Genomic DNA, 17803 nt, shown 5'->3' with positions numbered 1-17803 from the left:
CAAGTCCCGACGAGAGCGTGAAGCGGCACCGAAGTAATCATCGATGTACCGGAGAAAGAGTTGAGGAAGGGGGCCGGAGTAGGACTGCAACAAGGAATGTTCCACATACCCCATAAAGAGACAGGCATAGCTGGGGCCCATGCGGGTACCCATAGCCACACCTTTTATTTGGAGGAAGTGAGAGGAGTTGAAGGAGAAATTGTTCAGCGTGAGAACAAGTTCAGCCAGACGGAGGAGAGTAGTGGTGGTTGGGGATTGTTCGGGCCTCTGTTCGAGGAAGAAGCTAAGGGCCCTCAGACCATCCTGGTGGGGGATGGAGGTGTAAAGGGATTGGACGTCCATGGTGAAGAGAAAGCGGTTGGGGCCAGGGAACTGGAAATTGTTGATGTGACGTAAGGTGTCAGAGGAATCACGGATGTAGGTGGGAAGGGACTGGGCAAGGGGAGAGAGAAGGGAGTCAAGATAACGAGAAATGAGTTCTGCGGGGCAGGAGCAAGCTGAGATGATCGGTCTACCGGGGCAGTTCTGTTTGTGGATTTTGGGTAGGAGATAGAAGTGGGCTGTCCGAGGTTGGGCGACTATCAGGTTGGAAGCTGTGGGAGGGAGATCCGCAGAGGAGATGAGGTCAGTGACAGTCCTGGAAACAATGGATTGATGTTCAGTGGTGGGGTCATGGTCCAGGGAGAGGTAGGAGGAAGTGTCTGCGAGTTGACGCTCAGCCTCCGCGAGGTAGAGGTCAGTACGCCAGACAACAACAGCACCACCCTTGTCAGCGGGTTTGATGACAATGTCAGGGTTGGACCTGAGAGAATGGAGTGCAGTAAGTTCAGAGAGAGACAGGTTAGAATGGGTGAGAGGAGCAGAGAAATTGAGACGACTAATGTCACGCCGACATTACAGTTCTCAATGAAAAGATCAAGAGAAGGTAAGAATCCAGAGGGAGGGGTCCAGGTGGAGGGAGAATATTGGAGATGGGTAAAAGGATCCGTTGAATTGGGAGAGGACTCCTGCCCAAAGAAGTGAGCCCGGAGACGAAGACGGCGGAAGAAGAGTTCAGCATCATGCCGAGCCCAAAATTCATTGAGGTGAGGGCGTGTGGGTATGAAACTAAGTCCTTTGCTGAGCACTGAACATTCAGCATCGGAGAGGGGAAGGTCAGGGGGTATAGTGAATACACGGCTGGGGTTGGGATTGGAAGATGGGGTGGGGACGGAGGGACAGGCCGGGGTGGAGGGTCCTAGGTGGGTGTTGGTGTCGATGAGTTGTTGGAGCTTGCGTTCCTTAGCACTTGAGAGAAAGAGAAAAAGTTTCTTGTTGAGGCGTCGGATGAGCCGAAGGATAAAATGAAACTGGGGGCACGCGCAGCTTTGAAAAAGGATACGGCGGTGCTGCTGGAGGGAGAGGTCGAGTGTGTTCATATGGCGGCGCATGGCACTGAGTGTGGATTTCAGAATGTGATGGGAACAGCAGTCCGAGAAACGTTTTATGTCCCGGAGATACCTGTAATCCTGGGTGGGTTCGAAACATGAGGGGTGGAATTTCAGTTGAAATCCACGTGGGGTAAGTTGGAGATGGAGACAGTCACTGAGAAAGGAGATATGGCTGTGAAAGCTGGTTTTAGTAAACACCTTGTCAAACACCAGGAGGGAAATGGAAAGCAAGGAAGGTGAGCAGGGCAAAAGAGAGATACGGAAATCTTGTCGCAGAGAGGAACAGAACTTCTTCAAGGAGGTAGGTATTTCTTGAAGAGCAGTGGCAGTCAATTAAACACAGAGATAAAAACAAAAAAACTGCAGATGCTGGAAATCCAAAACAAAAACAAGAACAGAATTACCTGGAAAAACTCAGCAGGTCTGGCAGCATCGGTGGAGAAGAAAAGAGTTGACGTTTCGAGTCCTCATGACCCTTCGACAGAACTTGAGTTCGAGTCCAAGAAAGAGTTGAAATATAAGCTGGTTTAAGGTGTGTGTGTGGGGGGCGGAGAGAGAGAGAGAGAGGTGGAGTGGGGGTGTGGTTGTAGGGACAAACAAGCAGTGATAGAAGCAGATCATCAAAAGATGTCAACAACAATAATACAAAAGAACACATAGGTGTTAAAGTTAAAGTTGGTGATATTATCTAAACGAATGTGCTAATTAAGAATGGATGGTAGGGCACTCAAGGTATAGCTCTAGTGGGGGTGGGGAGAGCATAAAAGATGTAAAAATAAATAAATAAATAAATAAATTTTCTTTTTCTCTTTTTATAATGGAAATAGGTGGGAAAAGGAAAATCTATATAATTTATTGGAAAAAAAAGAGAAAAGGAAGAGGGAAACAGAAAGGGGGTGGGGATGGGGGAGGGAGCTCATGACCTAAAGTTGTTGAATTCAATATTCAGTCCGGATGGCTGTAATGTGCCTAGTCGGAAGATGAGGTGTTGTTCCTCCAGTTTGCGTTGGGCTTCACTGGAACAATGCAGCAAGCCAAGGACAGACATGTGGGCAAGAGAGCAGGGTGGAGTGTTAAAATGGCAAGCGACAGGGAGGTTTGGGTCATTCTTGCAGAGAGACCGCAGGTGTTCTGCAAAGCGGTCGCCCAGTTTACGTTTAGTCTCTCCAATGTAGAGGAGACCACATTGGGAGCAACGAATGCAGTAGACTAAGTTGGGGGAAATGCAAGTGAAATGCTGCTTCACTTGAAAGGAGTGTTTGGGTCCTTGGACGGAGAAGAGAGAGGAAGTGAAGGGGCAGGTATTGCATCTTTTGCGTGGGCATGGGGTGGTGCCATAGGAGGGGGTTGAGGAGTAGGGGGTGATGGAGGAGTGGACCAGGGTGTCCCGGAGGTCTGTCTGTGGTCTGTCTGCAAGAATGACCCAAACCTTCCTGTCGCTTGCCATTTTAACACTCCACCCTGCTCTCTTGCCCACATGTCTGTCCTTGGCTTGCTGCATTGTTCCAGTGAAGCCCAACGCAAACTGGAGGAACAACACCTCATCTTCCGACCAGGCACTTTACAGCCATCCGGACTGAATATTGAATTCAACAACTTTAGGTCGTGAGCTCCCTCCCCCATCCCCACCCCCTTTCTGTTTCCCCCTTCCTTTTCTCTTTTTTTCCAATAAATTATATAGATTTTCCTTTTCCCACCTATTTCCATTATAAAAAGAAAAAAAAAAAATTATTATTTATTTATTTTTTTTTACATCTTTTATGCTCTCCCCACCCCCTACTAGAGCTATACCTTGAGTGCCCTACCATCCATTCTTAATTAGCACATTCGTTTAGATAATATCACCAACTTTAACTTTAACACTTATGTGTTCTTTTGTATTATTGTTGTTGACATCTTTTGATGATCTGCTTCTATCACTGCTTGTTTGTCCCTACAACCACACCCCCACTCCACCTCTCTCTCTCTTTCTCTCTCTCTCCCTCTCTCCGCCCCCCACACACACAACTTAAACCAGCTAATATTTCAACTCTTTCTTGGACTCGAACTCAAGTTCTGTCGAAGGGTCATGAGGACTCGAAACTTCAACTCTTTTCTTCTCCACCGATGCTGCCAGACCTGCTGAGTTTTTCCAGGTAATTCTGTTCTTGTTTTTGTTTTGGATTTCCAGCATCCGCAGTTTTTTTGTTTTTATCTCTGTGTTTAATTGACTGCCACTGCTCTTCAAGAAATACCTACCTCCTTGAAGAAGTTCTGTTCCTCTCTGCGACAAGATTTCCGTATCTCTCTTTGGCCCTGCTCACCTTCCTTGCTTTCCATTTCCCTCCTGGTGCTTGACAAAGTGTTTACTAAAACCCGCTTTCACAGCCATATCTCCTTTCTCAGTGACTGTCTCCATCTCTGACTTACCCCACGTGGATTTCAACTGAAATTCCACCCCTCATGTTTCGAACCCACCCAGGATTACAGGTATCTCCGGGACATAAAATGTTTCTCGGACTGCTGTTCCCATCACATTCTGAAATCCACACTCAGTGCCATGCGCCGCCATATGAACACGCTCGACCTCTCCCTCCAGCAGCACCGCCGTACCCTTTTTCAAAGCTGCGCGTGCCCCCAGTTTCATTTTATCCTTCGGCTCATCCGACGCCTCAACAAGAAACTTTTTCTCTTTCTCTCAAGTGCTAAGGAACGCAAGCTCCAACAACTCATCGACACCAACACCCATCTAGGACCCTCCACGCGGGCCTGTCCCTCCGTCCCCACCCCATCTTCCAATCCCAACCCCAGCCATGTATTCACTATACCCCCTGACCTTCCCCTCTCCGATGCTGAACGTTCAGTGCTCAGCAAAGGACTTGGTTTCATACCCTTATGCCCTCACCTCAATGAATTTTGGGCTCGGCATGATGCTGAACTCTTCTTCCGCCGTCTTCGTCTCCGGGCTCACTTCTTTGGGCAGGAGTCCTCTCCCCAGTTCAATGGATCCTTTTACCCATCTCCAATATTCTCCCTCCACCTGGACCCCTCCCTCTGGATTCTTACCTTCTCTTGATCTTTTCATTGAGAACTGTCGGCGCGACATTAGTCGTCTCAATTTCTCTGCTCCTCTCACCCATTCTAACCTGTCTCTCTCTAAACTTACTGCACTCCATTCTCTCAGGTCCAACCCTGACATTGTCATCAAACCCGCTGACAAGGGTGGTGCTGTTGTTGTCTGGCGTACTGACCTCTACCTCGCGGAGGCTGAGCGTCAACTCGCAGACACTTCCTCCTACCTCTCCCTGGACCATGACCCCACCACTGAACATCAAGCCACTGTTTCCCGGACTGTCACTGACCTCATCTCCTCTGGGGATCTCCCTCCCACAGCTTCCAACCTGATAGTCGCCCAACCTCGGATGGCCCACTTCCATCTCCTACCCAAAATCCACAAACAGAACTGCCCCGGTAGACCGATCGTCTCAGCTTGCTCCTGCCCCACAGAACTCATTTCTCGTTATCTTGACTCCCTTCTCTCTCCCCTTGTCCAGTCCCTTCCCACCTACATCCGTGATTCCTCTGACACCTTACGTCACATCAACAATTTCCAGTTCCCTGGCCCCAGCCGCTTCCTCTTCACCATGGACGTCCAATCCCTCTACACTCCATCCCCCACCAGGATGGTCTGAGGGCCCTTAGCTTCTTGCTCGAACAGAGGCCCGAACAATCCCCATCCACCACTACTCTCCTCTGTCTGGCTGAACTTGTTCTCACGCTGAACAATTTCTCCTTCAACTCCTCTCACTTCCTCCAAATAAAAGGTGTGGCTATGGGTACCCGCATGGGCCCCAGCTATGCCTGTCTCTTTATGGGGTATGTGGAACATTCCTTGTTCCAGTCCTACTCCGGCCCCCTTCCACAACTCTTTCTCCGGTACATCGATGATTACTTCGGTGCCGCTTCATGCTCTCGTCGGGACTTGGAAAAATTTATTAATTTTGCTTCCAATCTCCACCACTCCATCATTTTCACGCGGTCCATCTCTGACACTTCCCTTCCCTTCTTTGACCTCTCTGTCTCAATCTCTGGTGATAGACTGTCCACCAATATCCATTACAAACCCACCGACTCCCACAGCTATCTCGACTACAGCTCCTCACACCCCGCCTCCTGTAAGGACTCCATCCCATTCTCTCAGTTCCTTCGCCTACGTTGCATCTGTTCCGATGATGCTACCTTCAAAAACAGTTCCTCTGACATGTCCTCCTTCTTCCTTAATGGAGGTTTTCCACCCACGGTCGTAGACAGGGCCCTCAACCGTGTCCGGCCCATCTCCCGCGCATCCGCCCTCACGCCTTCTCCTCCCTCCCAGAAACATGATAGGGTCCCCCTTGTCCTCACTTATCACCCCACCGGCCTCCGCATTCAAAGGATCATCCTCCGCCATTTCTGCCAACTCCAGCATGATGCCAATCACATCTTCCCTTCACCCCCCCATCGGCATTCCATAGGGATCGCTCCCTCCGGGACACCCTGGTCCACTCCTCCATCACCCCCTACTCCTCAACCCCCTCCTATGGCACCACCCCATGCCCACGCAAAAGATGCAATACCTGCCCCTTCACTTCCTCTCTCTTCAACGTCCAAGGACCCAAACACTCCTTTCAAGTGAAGCAGCATTTCACTTGCATTTCCCCCAACTTAGTCTACTGCATTCGTTGCTCCCAATGTGGTCTCCTCTACATTGGAGAGACCAAACGTAAACTGGGCGACCGCTTTGCAGAACACCTGCGGTCTGTCTGCAAGAATGACCCAAACCTCCCTGTCGCTTGCCATTTTAACACTCCACCCTGCTCTCTTGCCCACATGTCTGTCCTTGGCTTGCTGCATTGTTCCAATGAAGCCCAATGCAAACTGGAGGAACAACACCTCATCTTCCAACTAGGCATTTACAGCCATCTGGACTGAATATTGAATTCAACAACTTTAGGTCGTGAGCTCCCTCCCCCATCCCCACCCCCTTTCTGTTTCCCCCTTCCTTTTCTCTTTTTTTTCCAATAAATTATATAGATTTTCCTTTTCCCACCTATTTCCATTATAAAAAGAGAAAAAGAAAAAAATATTTATTTATTTATTTTTTTTACATCTTTTATGCTCTCCCCACCCCCACTAGAACTATACCTTGAGTGCCCTACCATCCATTCTTAATTAGCACATTCGTTTAGATAATATCACCAACTTTAACTTTAACACCTATGTGTTCTTTTGTATTATTGTTGTTGACATCTTTTGATGATCTGCTTCTATCACTGCTTGTTTGTCCCCACAACCACACCCCCACTCCACCTCTCTCTCTCTCTCTCCCTTTCTCCGCCCCCCACACACACACCTTAAACCAGCTTATATTTCAAATCTTTCTTGGACTCGAACTCAAGTTCTGTCGAAGGGTCATGAGGACTAGAAACGTCAACTCTTTTCTTCTCCACCGATGCTGCCAGACCTGCTGAGTTTTTCCAGGTAATTCTGTTTTTGTTTTTGTTTTGGATTTCCAGCATCCGCAGTTTTTTTGTTGTTAACAAGCTAGTTGACCCTGATGATATGCTGCCCATACTGTAATACGGTTAACATGGGCAGTTGGGCAGGAATGGGCAGGATACTTTTTAAAAAAAAACTATTTTTAAAAGGGTGGGAATGAATGGGAGGTGCTATCTTCGGGGCGAAGTGCCCTTTACACATCAGGGAAGGCAGCCGCCCCTAAGAGAGTACTACCCCTTTCTCCCTATCTGCCTGCTTTGTACGACTCACTAACCACATACCTCGCATCTCCCCCCATACCTAAACAAGCTGCTCAATCCCTCCCTTCTACCCAATACCCCAGACTTCCCTTGCTCTGGGTTCCACAGGCCTGTTTTTTGGGTCTGCTTGCTGTCCTGGCAGTGCCCAGTAATGAGCTCTTGGTGCTGCCACTGCTGGGACCTTTGAAGCTGCCAGCCAATCAGATTGGACAGCAGCTCCTACGGGCAGGACTTCCTCCATAGTGAAGGGCAGAAGTCCGACATTGAACCAATTTAGCCCGCCCGCAGAGCATTATGGCTGTGGGGCAGGCTGGCATGGAGCAAGTTGGCTCCATGCCCAACTTTTCTTCCGGCAGGGGGTGAGGCGTGGGTGCGGGGGGGGTGGGGGGGGGTGGGGTGTTGTTGGGGGGTGGTGGCACTTGTCCATCACCCCATAAAATGCTGCCTGATATTTCAGCAATTCATCCAAATTACAATAAACCATCTAATTTCAAAAGGTTTGCTTTGAAGTCTTTTTCTCATGTACAAAATGATAACCAGTTTAAGACCCCCATCCTTGTTCCTAGATCAGGATGCATGTGCTGTTTATTATTTATTATGTTCAGGAGGTCACATAATATTTTCATATACAGTATAATTCTCAATAGCATTTACCATTTGCACTATTTATAATTTCTATGTTGTCTTCAATGTGATTTGTATTTCCACAGATTATAGCAATGAAGGATGGCACAATTCAGAGAGAGGGAACCCTCAAGGATATCCAGAATTCTGATCCAGAACTCTTCGAGCTTTGGAAAACACTAATGAACAGGCAGGATCAGGAACTAGAAAAGGTCCTTTAATCTTCAGATAGAAAGATAAATTTATATTATCATACTGAAACAAGTTTGAGCCATTTTTGGCGACTGACCCAATTTAAAATTTTTACCTAAGTGACAAAAAGAAAAAAACACCACAATATAATACAAAGAAAAATGCTTCATTTTGTCACAAGCTAAATAGATTGGTATTTTCTTTATCAGTGGTGATCCAGTGTACATCAAATTTTTCCAGATCAAAGGGGAGAATTTTCTCCCCATCAGGCAGGCCAATGGGGAACGGGCGTGGGCGGGCGCAGAGCCTATCTCGGCCCGTGATCAGCTGTGCGCTGCCATTTTACATGGGAGGGCCAATTAAGGCCCGCCCTGTGTGACACACACCCGGAAGCGCTGAGCACTACTTGTGCGGGCAGGGGTAGGAGGAAGAGTTAGGGCCTGCATTCTTTCGCGTGCGCAGAAGTCTCCCTGAGGCATGGAGCTGCCTCAGGAAGATTACCTTAAGTTTAAAACATGGAAAAAGTAAAATTATTCAGACATGTCCCCTCACCTGACAGTGTCACATGAGCTGGGCCATGTTTATGAATTTTCATAAAAATTTATATTTAATGAACAAAACCTTTATGAAACCTCATCCTGCCGTGGATAAGGTTTCATGAAAAATGCAAAGGCCGCCTGGGTTCTTCGCCTGCCCACCAACCTTAAGGTTGGACAGGCAACTTTCACAATAGGCTTAGTTAGTTCATTAATGCCCTTAACAGACCTTTGGCAATTTGGCGGGCGCACAGCCGACACCGCTGTGTGCCCACCGAATGGAAGATCAGAATGACATGCGGTGACGTCGGGACAGACGCCTGACATCACCGCACATCATTTTACACGTCAGCGTGCTGGGGCGGGCCACACCCGCTGAACAGAAGATTCTGCCCAAAATACCTGGAAAGCACCAAACTTTCATTCTAGGTGTTAGTTTTGAATCCAGTCTTGGCTATTATTTCAAATAAAGCTTTTTATTGTTTGCTCATGTTGAGCGGTAAAAAGGTAAAATTGTTACTTTGTTCTATAGGAGATTGTAGCTGGAAGCAAAACAGCATTGGAACGGAAGAACCTGCGGAGAGCAATGTATTCCCGGGAGGCCCTCCTTAAAACGTTGCAAGAGGCTGAAGATGAAGGTATTCATCTAATTTGTAACAATTAAACAGTGGGCAGAATTCTCTGTAAAATTGGATTCATGCTGGTGTCCTGTGTAGTACAACTCACATACATATAAATAAATGAGACGCAATATGAAGAACACATAAAAGGAACACTCCTTTATGAGCACTTTCTTTTGTTAGTTTGAAATTTCAACAATTTGCCCAAAAGTGTACAAATAGAAATGGTATTGCAAGAAATTACTTTTAGCTTCAGTTCTGGGTTTGATTCCACATTAGGAAGTTCTGAGGAACAAAGGGACCTTGGCGTGTGTGTCCATAGATCTCTGAAGGCAAAGGGGCATGTTAGTTGGATGGTGAAAAAGGCATATGGGGCACTTGCCTTTTCAACCGAGGCATAGATTACAAAAGTAGGGAAGTCATGTTGGAGTTGTATAGAACCTTGGTGAGGCCACAGCTGGAATACTGGGCAGAATTTTCCTGTCGGCGATTTGGGGGTGGGGCCCGCTTGCCAACGGGAAAATGATGCGGGATGATGTCGGGAGGAACACGCAACGTCATCCCGGTCCATTTAAATATTGAGGAAGGCATGTGGACAGTGAGATCAGCTGTCCACCTGCTGACCTGTCAATGGCCAATTAAGGCCATTGACAGGATAATTAAGCTTATTAAATTCCCTACTCGTCCAACCTTAAGGCTGGCGGGCAGGCCAGGAGCCCCAGTGGGCTTCTGATAATACATGAAACCTCATCCACTGGCGGGATGAGGTTTCATGTCCATTTTTAAAAACTTCAATAAAGTTTGTGCTTCTTTTTAACATGTCCCATCTCGTGTGACACTGTCACATGAGGGGGACATGTTAATAATTTTAATATTTTACTATTTTTAAAGATTTTTATGCTGTCAGTGATCTCCCTGAGACAGCGCTTAGGCTCAGGGAGATGTGCATGCACACGAAAGAGTGCACTTTGACAGATGGGGAATCCCTCCCCACCCCCGCACAGGAAGCACATAGCACTTCCCGTCAGGCGGCCCGCTGAGCTGGTCTTAATTGGCCCCCCCCACTCAAAATGGCAGTGGGCCCCATTTCGGCGGCGGAGTTCAGCTGCCCGTCCGTTGCCGAGCCGGTGGGCCCCGCCCGCCCATCAAGGTAAACATTCTGGCCACTGTGTGCAGTTCTGATCGGCACATTTTAGGAAATATGTGATTGCATTGGAGGGGGTGCAGAGGAGGTTCATCAGGATGTTGCCTGGGATGAAACATTTAAGTTATGAAGAGAGGTTGGATAGACTTGGGTTGTTTTCGTTGGAGCAGAGAAGACTGAAAGGCGACCTGATCAAGGTGTACAAGATTATGAGGGACATGGACTGTGTGGATATGGAGCAGCTGTTCCCCTTAGTTGAAGGGTCAGTCACGAGGGGACATAAGTTCAAAGTAAGGGGCAGGAGGTTTAGGGGGGAATGTGAAGAAAAACTTTTTTATCCAGAGGGTGGTGATGGTCTGGAATGCACTGCCATGGGAGGGTGGTGGAGGTGGGTTGCCTCACATCCTTTAAAAAGTACCTGGATGAGCACTTGGCACATCATAACATTCAAGGCTATGGGCCAAGTGCTGGTAAAGTGGGATTAGGTAGGTAGGTCAGATGTTTCTCACATGTCAGTGCAGACTCGATGGGCCAAAGGGCCTCTTCTGCACTGTGTGATTCTGTGATTCAGACTGTTAATTGAAGTGCATTTGGGCAGTACAACCTAGTATTTAGTGATCACAGACCAATAATCAGAATCGCCTTTAATTCCATTCTGACTTTAAATTAGTCTTTCCCAGAGGAAGTTCACAAACATAGCTGTTGTAGGAAATGCAATTATCGCACTGGAGGTATTTTTAGTTGGAAATGTGTTGGGAAGAGAACAATAGACTGTACAATGTAATAAATACATGCTGTACCTCAATTGAAAGTTCTTTATTGAGTACTGAAGTGGAAAAGTGTTCCATTCACCAGTACAGACATTCCTTACTTTAATGAGCACAAAAGTGCATCTAGATGTGGGCCCATGCTAGAACAGATAGTTCGCCCGAATTTTCCTACCTCAATATCACTGAAATCAGAGATATATATAAGAATCAGGAAGTAGAAGAGGAAGACCATAGTGGCTAGTTGCAAGAGGCCACCCAGATCATCTGGTGGATTACAAATAATCAATATATTATTTTGTAGAAATGTGTCACCAACTGCAAGGTACCTATCTCTATTTAAAAATAGAACAAAATATTTTTCTTGCTGTGTAACCCAGGTTTGCACATGTTAGGTGCCACTGTTTCCTTTACTGTAGATTGCCTTTATACACACAAGATTTAGTTCAATGCAATAGGTAAATAACCAGAAGCATTATCCTGACATATATTATCTTCCAAATAAGGTTTCCTTTAATGACTTGTGATTTTAATATCAAAGTTTCTGTTAAGGAGGAAAATGTCTTCTAGAGCTGTTCTCTCTGAAGGTAGGAAATCATAGGGCCTGAGAAGATAATAGCACACGATAATAGTGAGCAAATTTAGCAATCACATAACAGAATAAAGAATATTTTCTGCCATCTAATCACACAAAAATAAATTAGAAGTGACACAGTACCAAAAAACTATAATTGCAAAATTTCAATACAAAGCTACTAAAGCTTCAATGGGGAGGATTTTCCCCTCGTCGGGTGGGTGCAGTAGGCGGGTCTGGGAGTGGTTGCGCAATGGTGCGCTAGCCATGATCAGGCACTGGCCGCTATTTCACACTGACTGGCCAATTAACAGGCAGCCAAGGTGAAACGTGTGCTGAGAGCCTCAGTGCTGCTGGGCTGGGGGCAGGAGGAGCAGGGATATGTTTTTAATTCAAGTGTAAAATTTTTATTTGCTTTAGGAAACTTCATCTCGCCCATGGATGAGGTTTCCTAAAAATTTTTTGCCTGCCCGCCAACCGTAAGGTTGGACAAGCAATGTAAATTTGAATTTAATTACCTTTTTAAAGGCCTTAACAGGCCTTTTAATTGTTGGCAGGCGTGCTGCCGGCTCCAGCGCGCACTTGCCGAATAAAATATCGCAGGACTGCGCGATGACGTTGGGACGCTCGCCCAACCTCATCACACGTCATTTTATGCTCAGTCGGGTTGGCGCGTGCCTGCCCACCGAGCTTAATATTCTGCCCACAAGCGCACAAGGATGTAGGAAAGAAAAGTAATTTAAAGCAGAAAAAAAAGCAAAGATAGGGATATTAATTCAAGTGAATGTTAGAGTCCAAATGTTAGAGTCCAGTGAGGGTTCCTTCATGTAGGAGTCATAGTTCAGGCAGGTTCAGCTAGCTGAAAGCAGGAGTTGCCGAATTCCTTCAAAGCTGATAATGATGCAGCAAGGTGAGGTTGGTATACAGAGACTTGATCCGTTATACAGGCAATGGCAGGAATCTTCCAGAGGAGCAAGCCTCGAGGAGGTTTAGACTTGAGGCAGGGTTTATTGTCAGCCTGGAGTCCTGCTTTGGTGTTGACAGGCTGGATGTTAACAGCAGACTGCTCTGGGAGTCCAGGAATGTAACATTAAAACTTTCCAAAAGCCAAAGGAGCTTCGGTCATACGGTGTTGCCCATTGATGAGTCAATTTCAGGTTAACAATCAGTTTCTATGGGGAGAATTTTCTCCCCATCGGGGGTGCAGGGTTATGTGGGAGCAGGCGTGCAGCCGATCGACGCCATTTTACGTGGGCGGGCCAGTTAAGGCCCGCTCAGTGTGATGCACACCCGGAAGCACTGAGTGCTCCCTATGCAGGCGGGGGAGAAGACTGAGTCGGGGCGTGCGAAAGAGCACAGAAATCTCTCTGAGGCACAGAGCTGCCTCAAGGAGATTAGTTTCAGAACCAAAAATTTTAACAAAGAAAAAAAAATTAAGACAGGTCCCCTCATGTGGAAAGTGTCGCATGAGCTGGGACATGTCTTTGAATTTTATGAAAAGTTTTTATTAAACTTTAAAAACCTTCATGAAACCTCATCCCGCCCGTGGATGAGGTTTCATGAAAATTGTGAAGGCCGTCTGGGCTCTTTGCCTGCCCGCCAACCTTATGGTTGGACAGGCAGCTCAGTTAATTGGTTCAATTAGATTTCAAATGGCCTTAACAGGCCTTTGACAGTTTGGCAGGCATGCAGCTGCCTCTGGTGCGCGTCTGCTGAACTGAAAGTCGAAATGACGCGCGGTGACGTTGGGACGCACGCCCGATGTCACCGCGCATTATTTTACGTGCCACCGAGCAAGCTCTGCCCCCTGCTCGCCGAGCTGAAGATTCTGCTCTATGTTTCGGGTCAAAGCCTATTGTTCACCTAGGAGGTAGATGGTGGATATTAGTGCCTCCACAGATATAATGAGTTTTAATGGCTCTCCCTCTTTGTTACAAGTCCAGGCTGGGGAGAGAGATCACCTGTTGCTCCCTTGTTTCGTTGATTGTAATGGGTCCACAAAATGATAGGAGTGAGATCCACAAAAATGAAGGTTGAGCTTTGTCCCGTAATTACTGTTGGAAGTTTCTAGAACTGTAGCCAAATTGCAAATCATCAGCTCTGCAGCAGCCATGCTTTTAGTTCAGCATAGTCTATTTTTAAATAAGCAGAAGTAATGTTTGATTTAAACAGCTTATGATCTCTTTCATGTCTTATGGATATGACAGGAAACCTTACACATTCTTGTCTGTTCGGTTATAGGCATTGCAGCAAATGTGAAGGGAAAATTGATATATTAGCCCACTGTCCTTATGACCTCCTTTGTATATTTGTTACAGAAGATATTACTGAAAGTGGTGATGAGGACAACCTTTCATCTGTCCTGCGCCAGAGAGCAAAGATGCCATGGCGCGCTTGTGGGAAGTACCTGAGCTCTGCAGGTTGTCTTTTGCTGCCCCTGCTGATCTTCTCACAGCTCTTCAAGCACACAGTGATGGTGGCAATTGACTACTGGCTAGCAAAATGGACCTCGGATGCTATTCAAGTTAAGATTGAAGCAGAGAAAAGAAACTGTTCTCTAATCCAGGTAAAGACTGCAAGATTTCATAGTGAGCTTTTCAGCCATTCTCCCCTTATGTATGTCTCTCTTTACCATGCCCAGCTTTACAGGCAAATGTCAGATATTCAGCTTGCTTCGAAACTCTAGTAGAAGAAACATTGCAATGTAGTTAAGACAGGATTTGATTCTGTACCCCCAGACATATTGTGGTTTGACACAATCAGATTGGCTTTCACGCAATACTTATACAATAATTGCAATGTAAATAGCTTGGAACAAAAGACTTAGCAGCAGGAGTATCAATTTGATCCTTCAAGCCTGCTCTTCTATTCAATAAGATCCTGGCTGATCTGATTGTGGTCTCAACTCCACTTCCTGTCTGCCCCTATAACTCTTAGACTACCTTGTCTATCAAAAATCTATCCAATTCAGCCTTGAATAAATTCAATGCCCCAGCCTCCACTGCTTGCTGGGAAGAGAATTTTGCAGACTAACAACATCCGGGAGAAGAAAATCTCCTAATTTCAGTCTTAAACTGTATCACCTAGTTCTAGTCTCCCACACAGAGGAAACATCTTCCCTATCAGGGCCCCTCCAGATCTTATATGTTTCAATAAGATCACCTATCATCCTTCTAAACTCCAATGAGTATAGGCCCAAACTATTAATCTTTCTTCATAGCATAAGCCCTTCATCCCAGGAATGAATCGAGTGAACTTTCTCTGAACTGCTTCTAATGCAATTATATTCTTTTTCAAATAAGGAGACCAAAACTGTACACAGTACTCCAGATATGGTCTCACAAATGCCCTGTACAGCTGCAGTAAAACGTCCCTACTTTTATATTCCATTTCACTTGCAATAAACGCCAACATTCCATTTGCCTTCATAATCACTTGCTGTACCTGTTACTAACTTTTTGTGATTCGCGTACCTGGACATCCAGATCCCTCTGTACCATCAAGTTCTGAAATCTCTTTCCATTTAAATAGTTTACTGCTTTTCTATTTTTCCTGCCAAAGTGGACAAATTCACATTTTCCCACATTATACTCCATTTGCCAAATTTTTGCCCCACTAATTAAACCTGTCTATATCCTTTTGCAGACTCATTGCCAACTCTTGACCAACTTACTTTCCTACCTACCTTGGTGTCATTGGCAAATTTAGCAACTATACATTCAGTCCCCTCAATCAAGTCATTGATATAGATTGTAAATAGGTGAAGGGCTAACACTGATTCCTGTGGCACTGCACAAGTTGCAGCTTTCCAACCCCAAAATGACCCCTACTCTCTGCTTTCTGTTAGCTAACCAATCTTCTATCTATGCCAATATGTTACTCCCTATATTATGAGCTCTTATTGATGTTGCACCTTATAAAATGCTTTTTGGAAATCCAAGTACGCCACATCTATATGTACCCTTTTTTCTACCTTGCTTGTTACTTCCTCAAGAACTCTAATAAATTAATTAAACACAATTTCCCTTTCACAAAACCATGTTGACTCTGCCTATGATTTTCTAAGCATCCTGCTATAACTTTGTTAATAATAGCTTCTAGCAATTTCCCTATGACAGATGCTAGGCTAACTGGCCTGTAGCTTCCTGCCTTCTGCCTCACCCTTTCTTAATGAAGGTATTACATTTTCTATTTTCCAATCTGCTGGGACCCTTTCAGGATCTAAGGAATTTTGGAAAATTATAACCAATGCCTCTACTATATCTACGGCCACATCTTTTAAGACCCGAGGATACAGGACATCAGGTCCTCAGGACTTGTTAGCCTTTAGGTCTAATGGTTTTCCCAGCACCTTTCTTTTCCCTGGTGATGGTGATTGTCTTAGGTTCCACCCTCCCATTCATCTTTTGATTTTCAAGTTTCCTAAGTCTTCTACAGTGAAGGTAGGTACAAAATACCTGTTGAACACCTCCGCCATTTCCCCAGACTCAATCTCCAGAGGACCAACACACACTCTTTTCCTTCTTAAATATTTATGGAAACTCTTTCTGCTTTTATATTTTTAGCTAGCTTTCTCTCATACTCTGATTTTTCCCTCTTTATTCTTTTTAGCCTTTCTTTGCTAGTTCTTAAAATCTGTCCAATCTTTTGACCTACCACTAACCTTTGCAGAATTATACACTTTCAATTTGTTACCATCCTTAATTTCCTTATTTAGCCAAGGATGATGCATCCTTCTCAAGGAGTTTTCTTTATTACTGGAATAAATCTTTGCTGAGAGCTAGTAAATATCTCCATAAACGTTTGCCACTACATCTCAACTGGCCTACCTTTAAACCAAGTTTCCTAGCTCACTTTAGCCGACTTTGCCTTCATATCCTTACAATTACCTTCATTTAGGTTTAAGAAACTGGTCTTTGACTCAAACTTCTCACCTTCAAACTGAATGCGAAGCTCTATCATATTATGGCCGCTGTCGCCTTGAGGCACCTTTACTGAGGTTATTAATTAATCCTGTCTCATTGTACATTAGGTCTAGAATACCCTGGTTCTAGAATATACAGCTCTAAGAAATTGACTCAAATACAGTCTATGAACTCATTTTCCAGGCTGCCTTTGCCAATCTAATTTGCCCAATCTACATGAAGATTAAAGTCACCCATGGTTGTTGCAGTACCTTTCTTACACGCTCCTTTTATTTCTTCCTGTATACTCTGTCCTAAGTTTGACTACTGTTAGGGGTCTATAAAACTACTCCCACAAGTGACCTCTTTCCTATTTCTTAACTCTACTGAAGCTGATTCTACATCGTGCTCCTTCGAGCTAAGGCCATCTCTCACTACTGTACTAATGCCATACTTAATTAGAGCTACACAACCACATTTTCCTAGCTTTCTGTCATTCCAAAATGTAGAAGTTGAAGTCAGTGGGCTGATACTAGATAGACTTTTTTGCAGGCGATGTTGAACCATTTATTGGATGGCTTAGGAACTTCTCAAGTTTCATTTGTAAACTTTTCAATATTAACAAACAGCTGACTATCCTGTAAAATCTTTCCAGTCATTAAAGATTTAGATAGTGGTTAGCAGAGCTCCGCATTGCTGCAAGTATACATGCACAGATTACAGCAATGCTTAGCCAGTAAGCAATCTAGAACTAACAATAAAGCCTTGAATCTAATTGTTCTGCATTGCTCCATCGATACAACCAGTGGTACACTTGATAGTTAAGTATTCTAAAGGATATTTCAGTTGTGAGGCTGCTACTCCCAAAAAGTGAAACCTGGAAGACTCTCTCTAACCAAAGAAAGTGACTATTAAAATGAAAAAATATATAACATTGGCTGAGACCAGAGTTAGTTGAGGACAAGAAAGATGTTCTAAAGAATATGGAAGCATATATATAAAGCAATGAAACATCCAAGATAACAGCAAAGGCAGAATGCGCTCAGTGACCTCCTTCTGCGCTGCATGATTCTATGAAACCAAGGCTGCAAAATAACTTGCTCCTGATATGTTGCCAAGCGGGTCATTTCCTTTTCCAAGTAACTCTGGCCAGCAACTAAAGCTTCAGTGCTATGCAATCCAGCAAGAGTGAGACAAGGTCTCTATGTTTATCCAAAATGATCTTCCTTTATGAG

The 17803-nt window shown here is 45.2% G+C and overlaps 1 protein-coding gene across 1 annotated transcript in view; it reads left to right on the top strand.

Annotated features, from left to right (window-relative positions):
* abcc8 (ATP-binding cassette, sub-family C (CFTR/MRP), member 8) overlaps positions 1-17803 on the top strand; it is a 309145-nt gene that overhangs the window by 225946 nt on the left and 65396 nt on the right. The window contains exons 22-24 of the mRNA XM_041198027.1: positions 7918-8043; positions 9092-9197; positions 13983-14230. Of these exons, the coding sequence (XP_041053961.1) occupies positions 7918-8043; positions 9092-9197; positions 13983-14230 (480 nt within the window). The remainder of the gene's footprint in view (positions 1-7917; positions 8044-9091; positions 9198-13982; positions 14231-17803) is intronic.

Source organism: Carcharodon carcharias, chromosome 10 (assembly GCF_017639515.1).
Source record: "Carcharodon carcharias isolate sCarCar2 chromosome 10, sCarCar2.pri, whole genome shotgun sequence".
NCBI classification, from domain to species: Eukaryota; Metazoa; Chordata; class Chondrichthyes; order Lamniformes; family Lamnidae; genus Carcharodon; species Carcharodon carcharias.
Note: the sequence above shows the minus strand (reverse complement) of the source record. Positions and strands in the feature narration are given on the sequence as shown.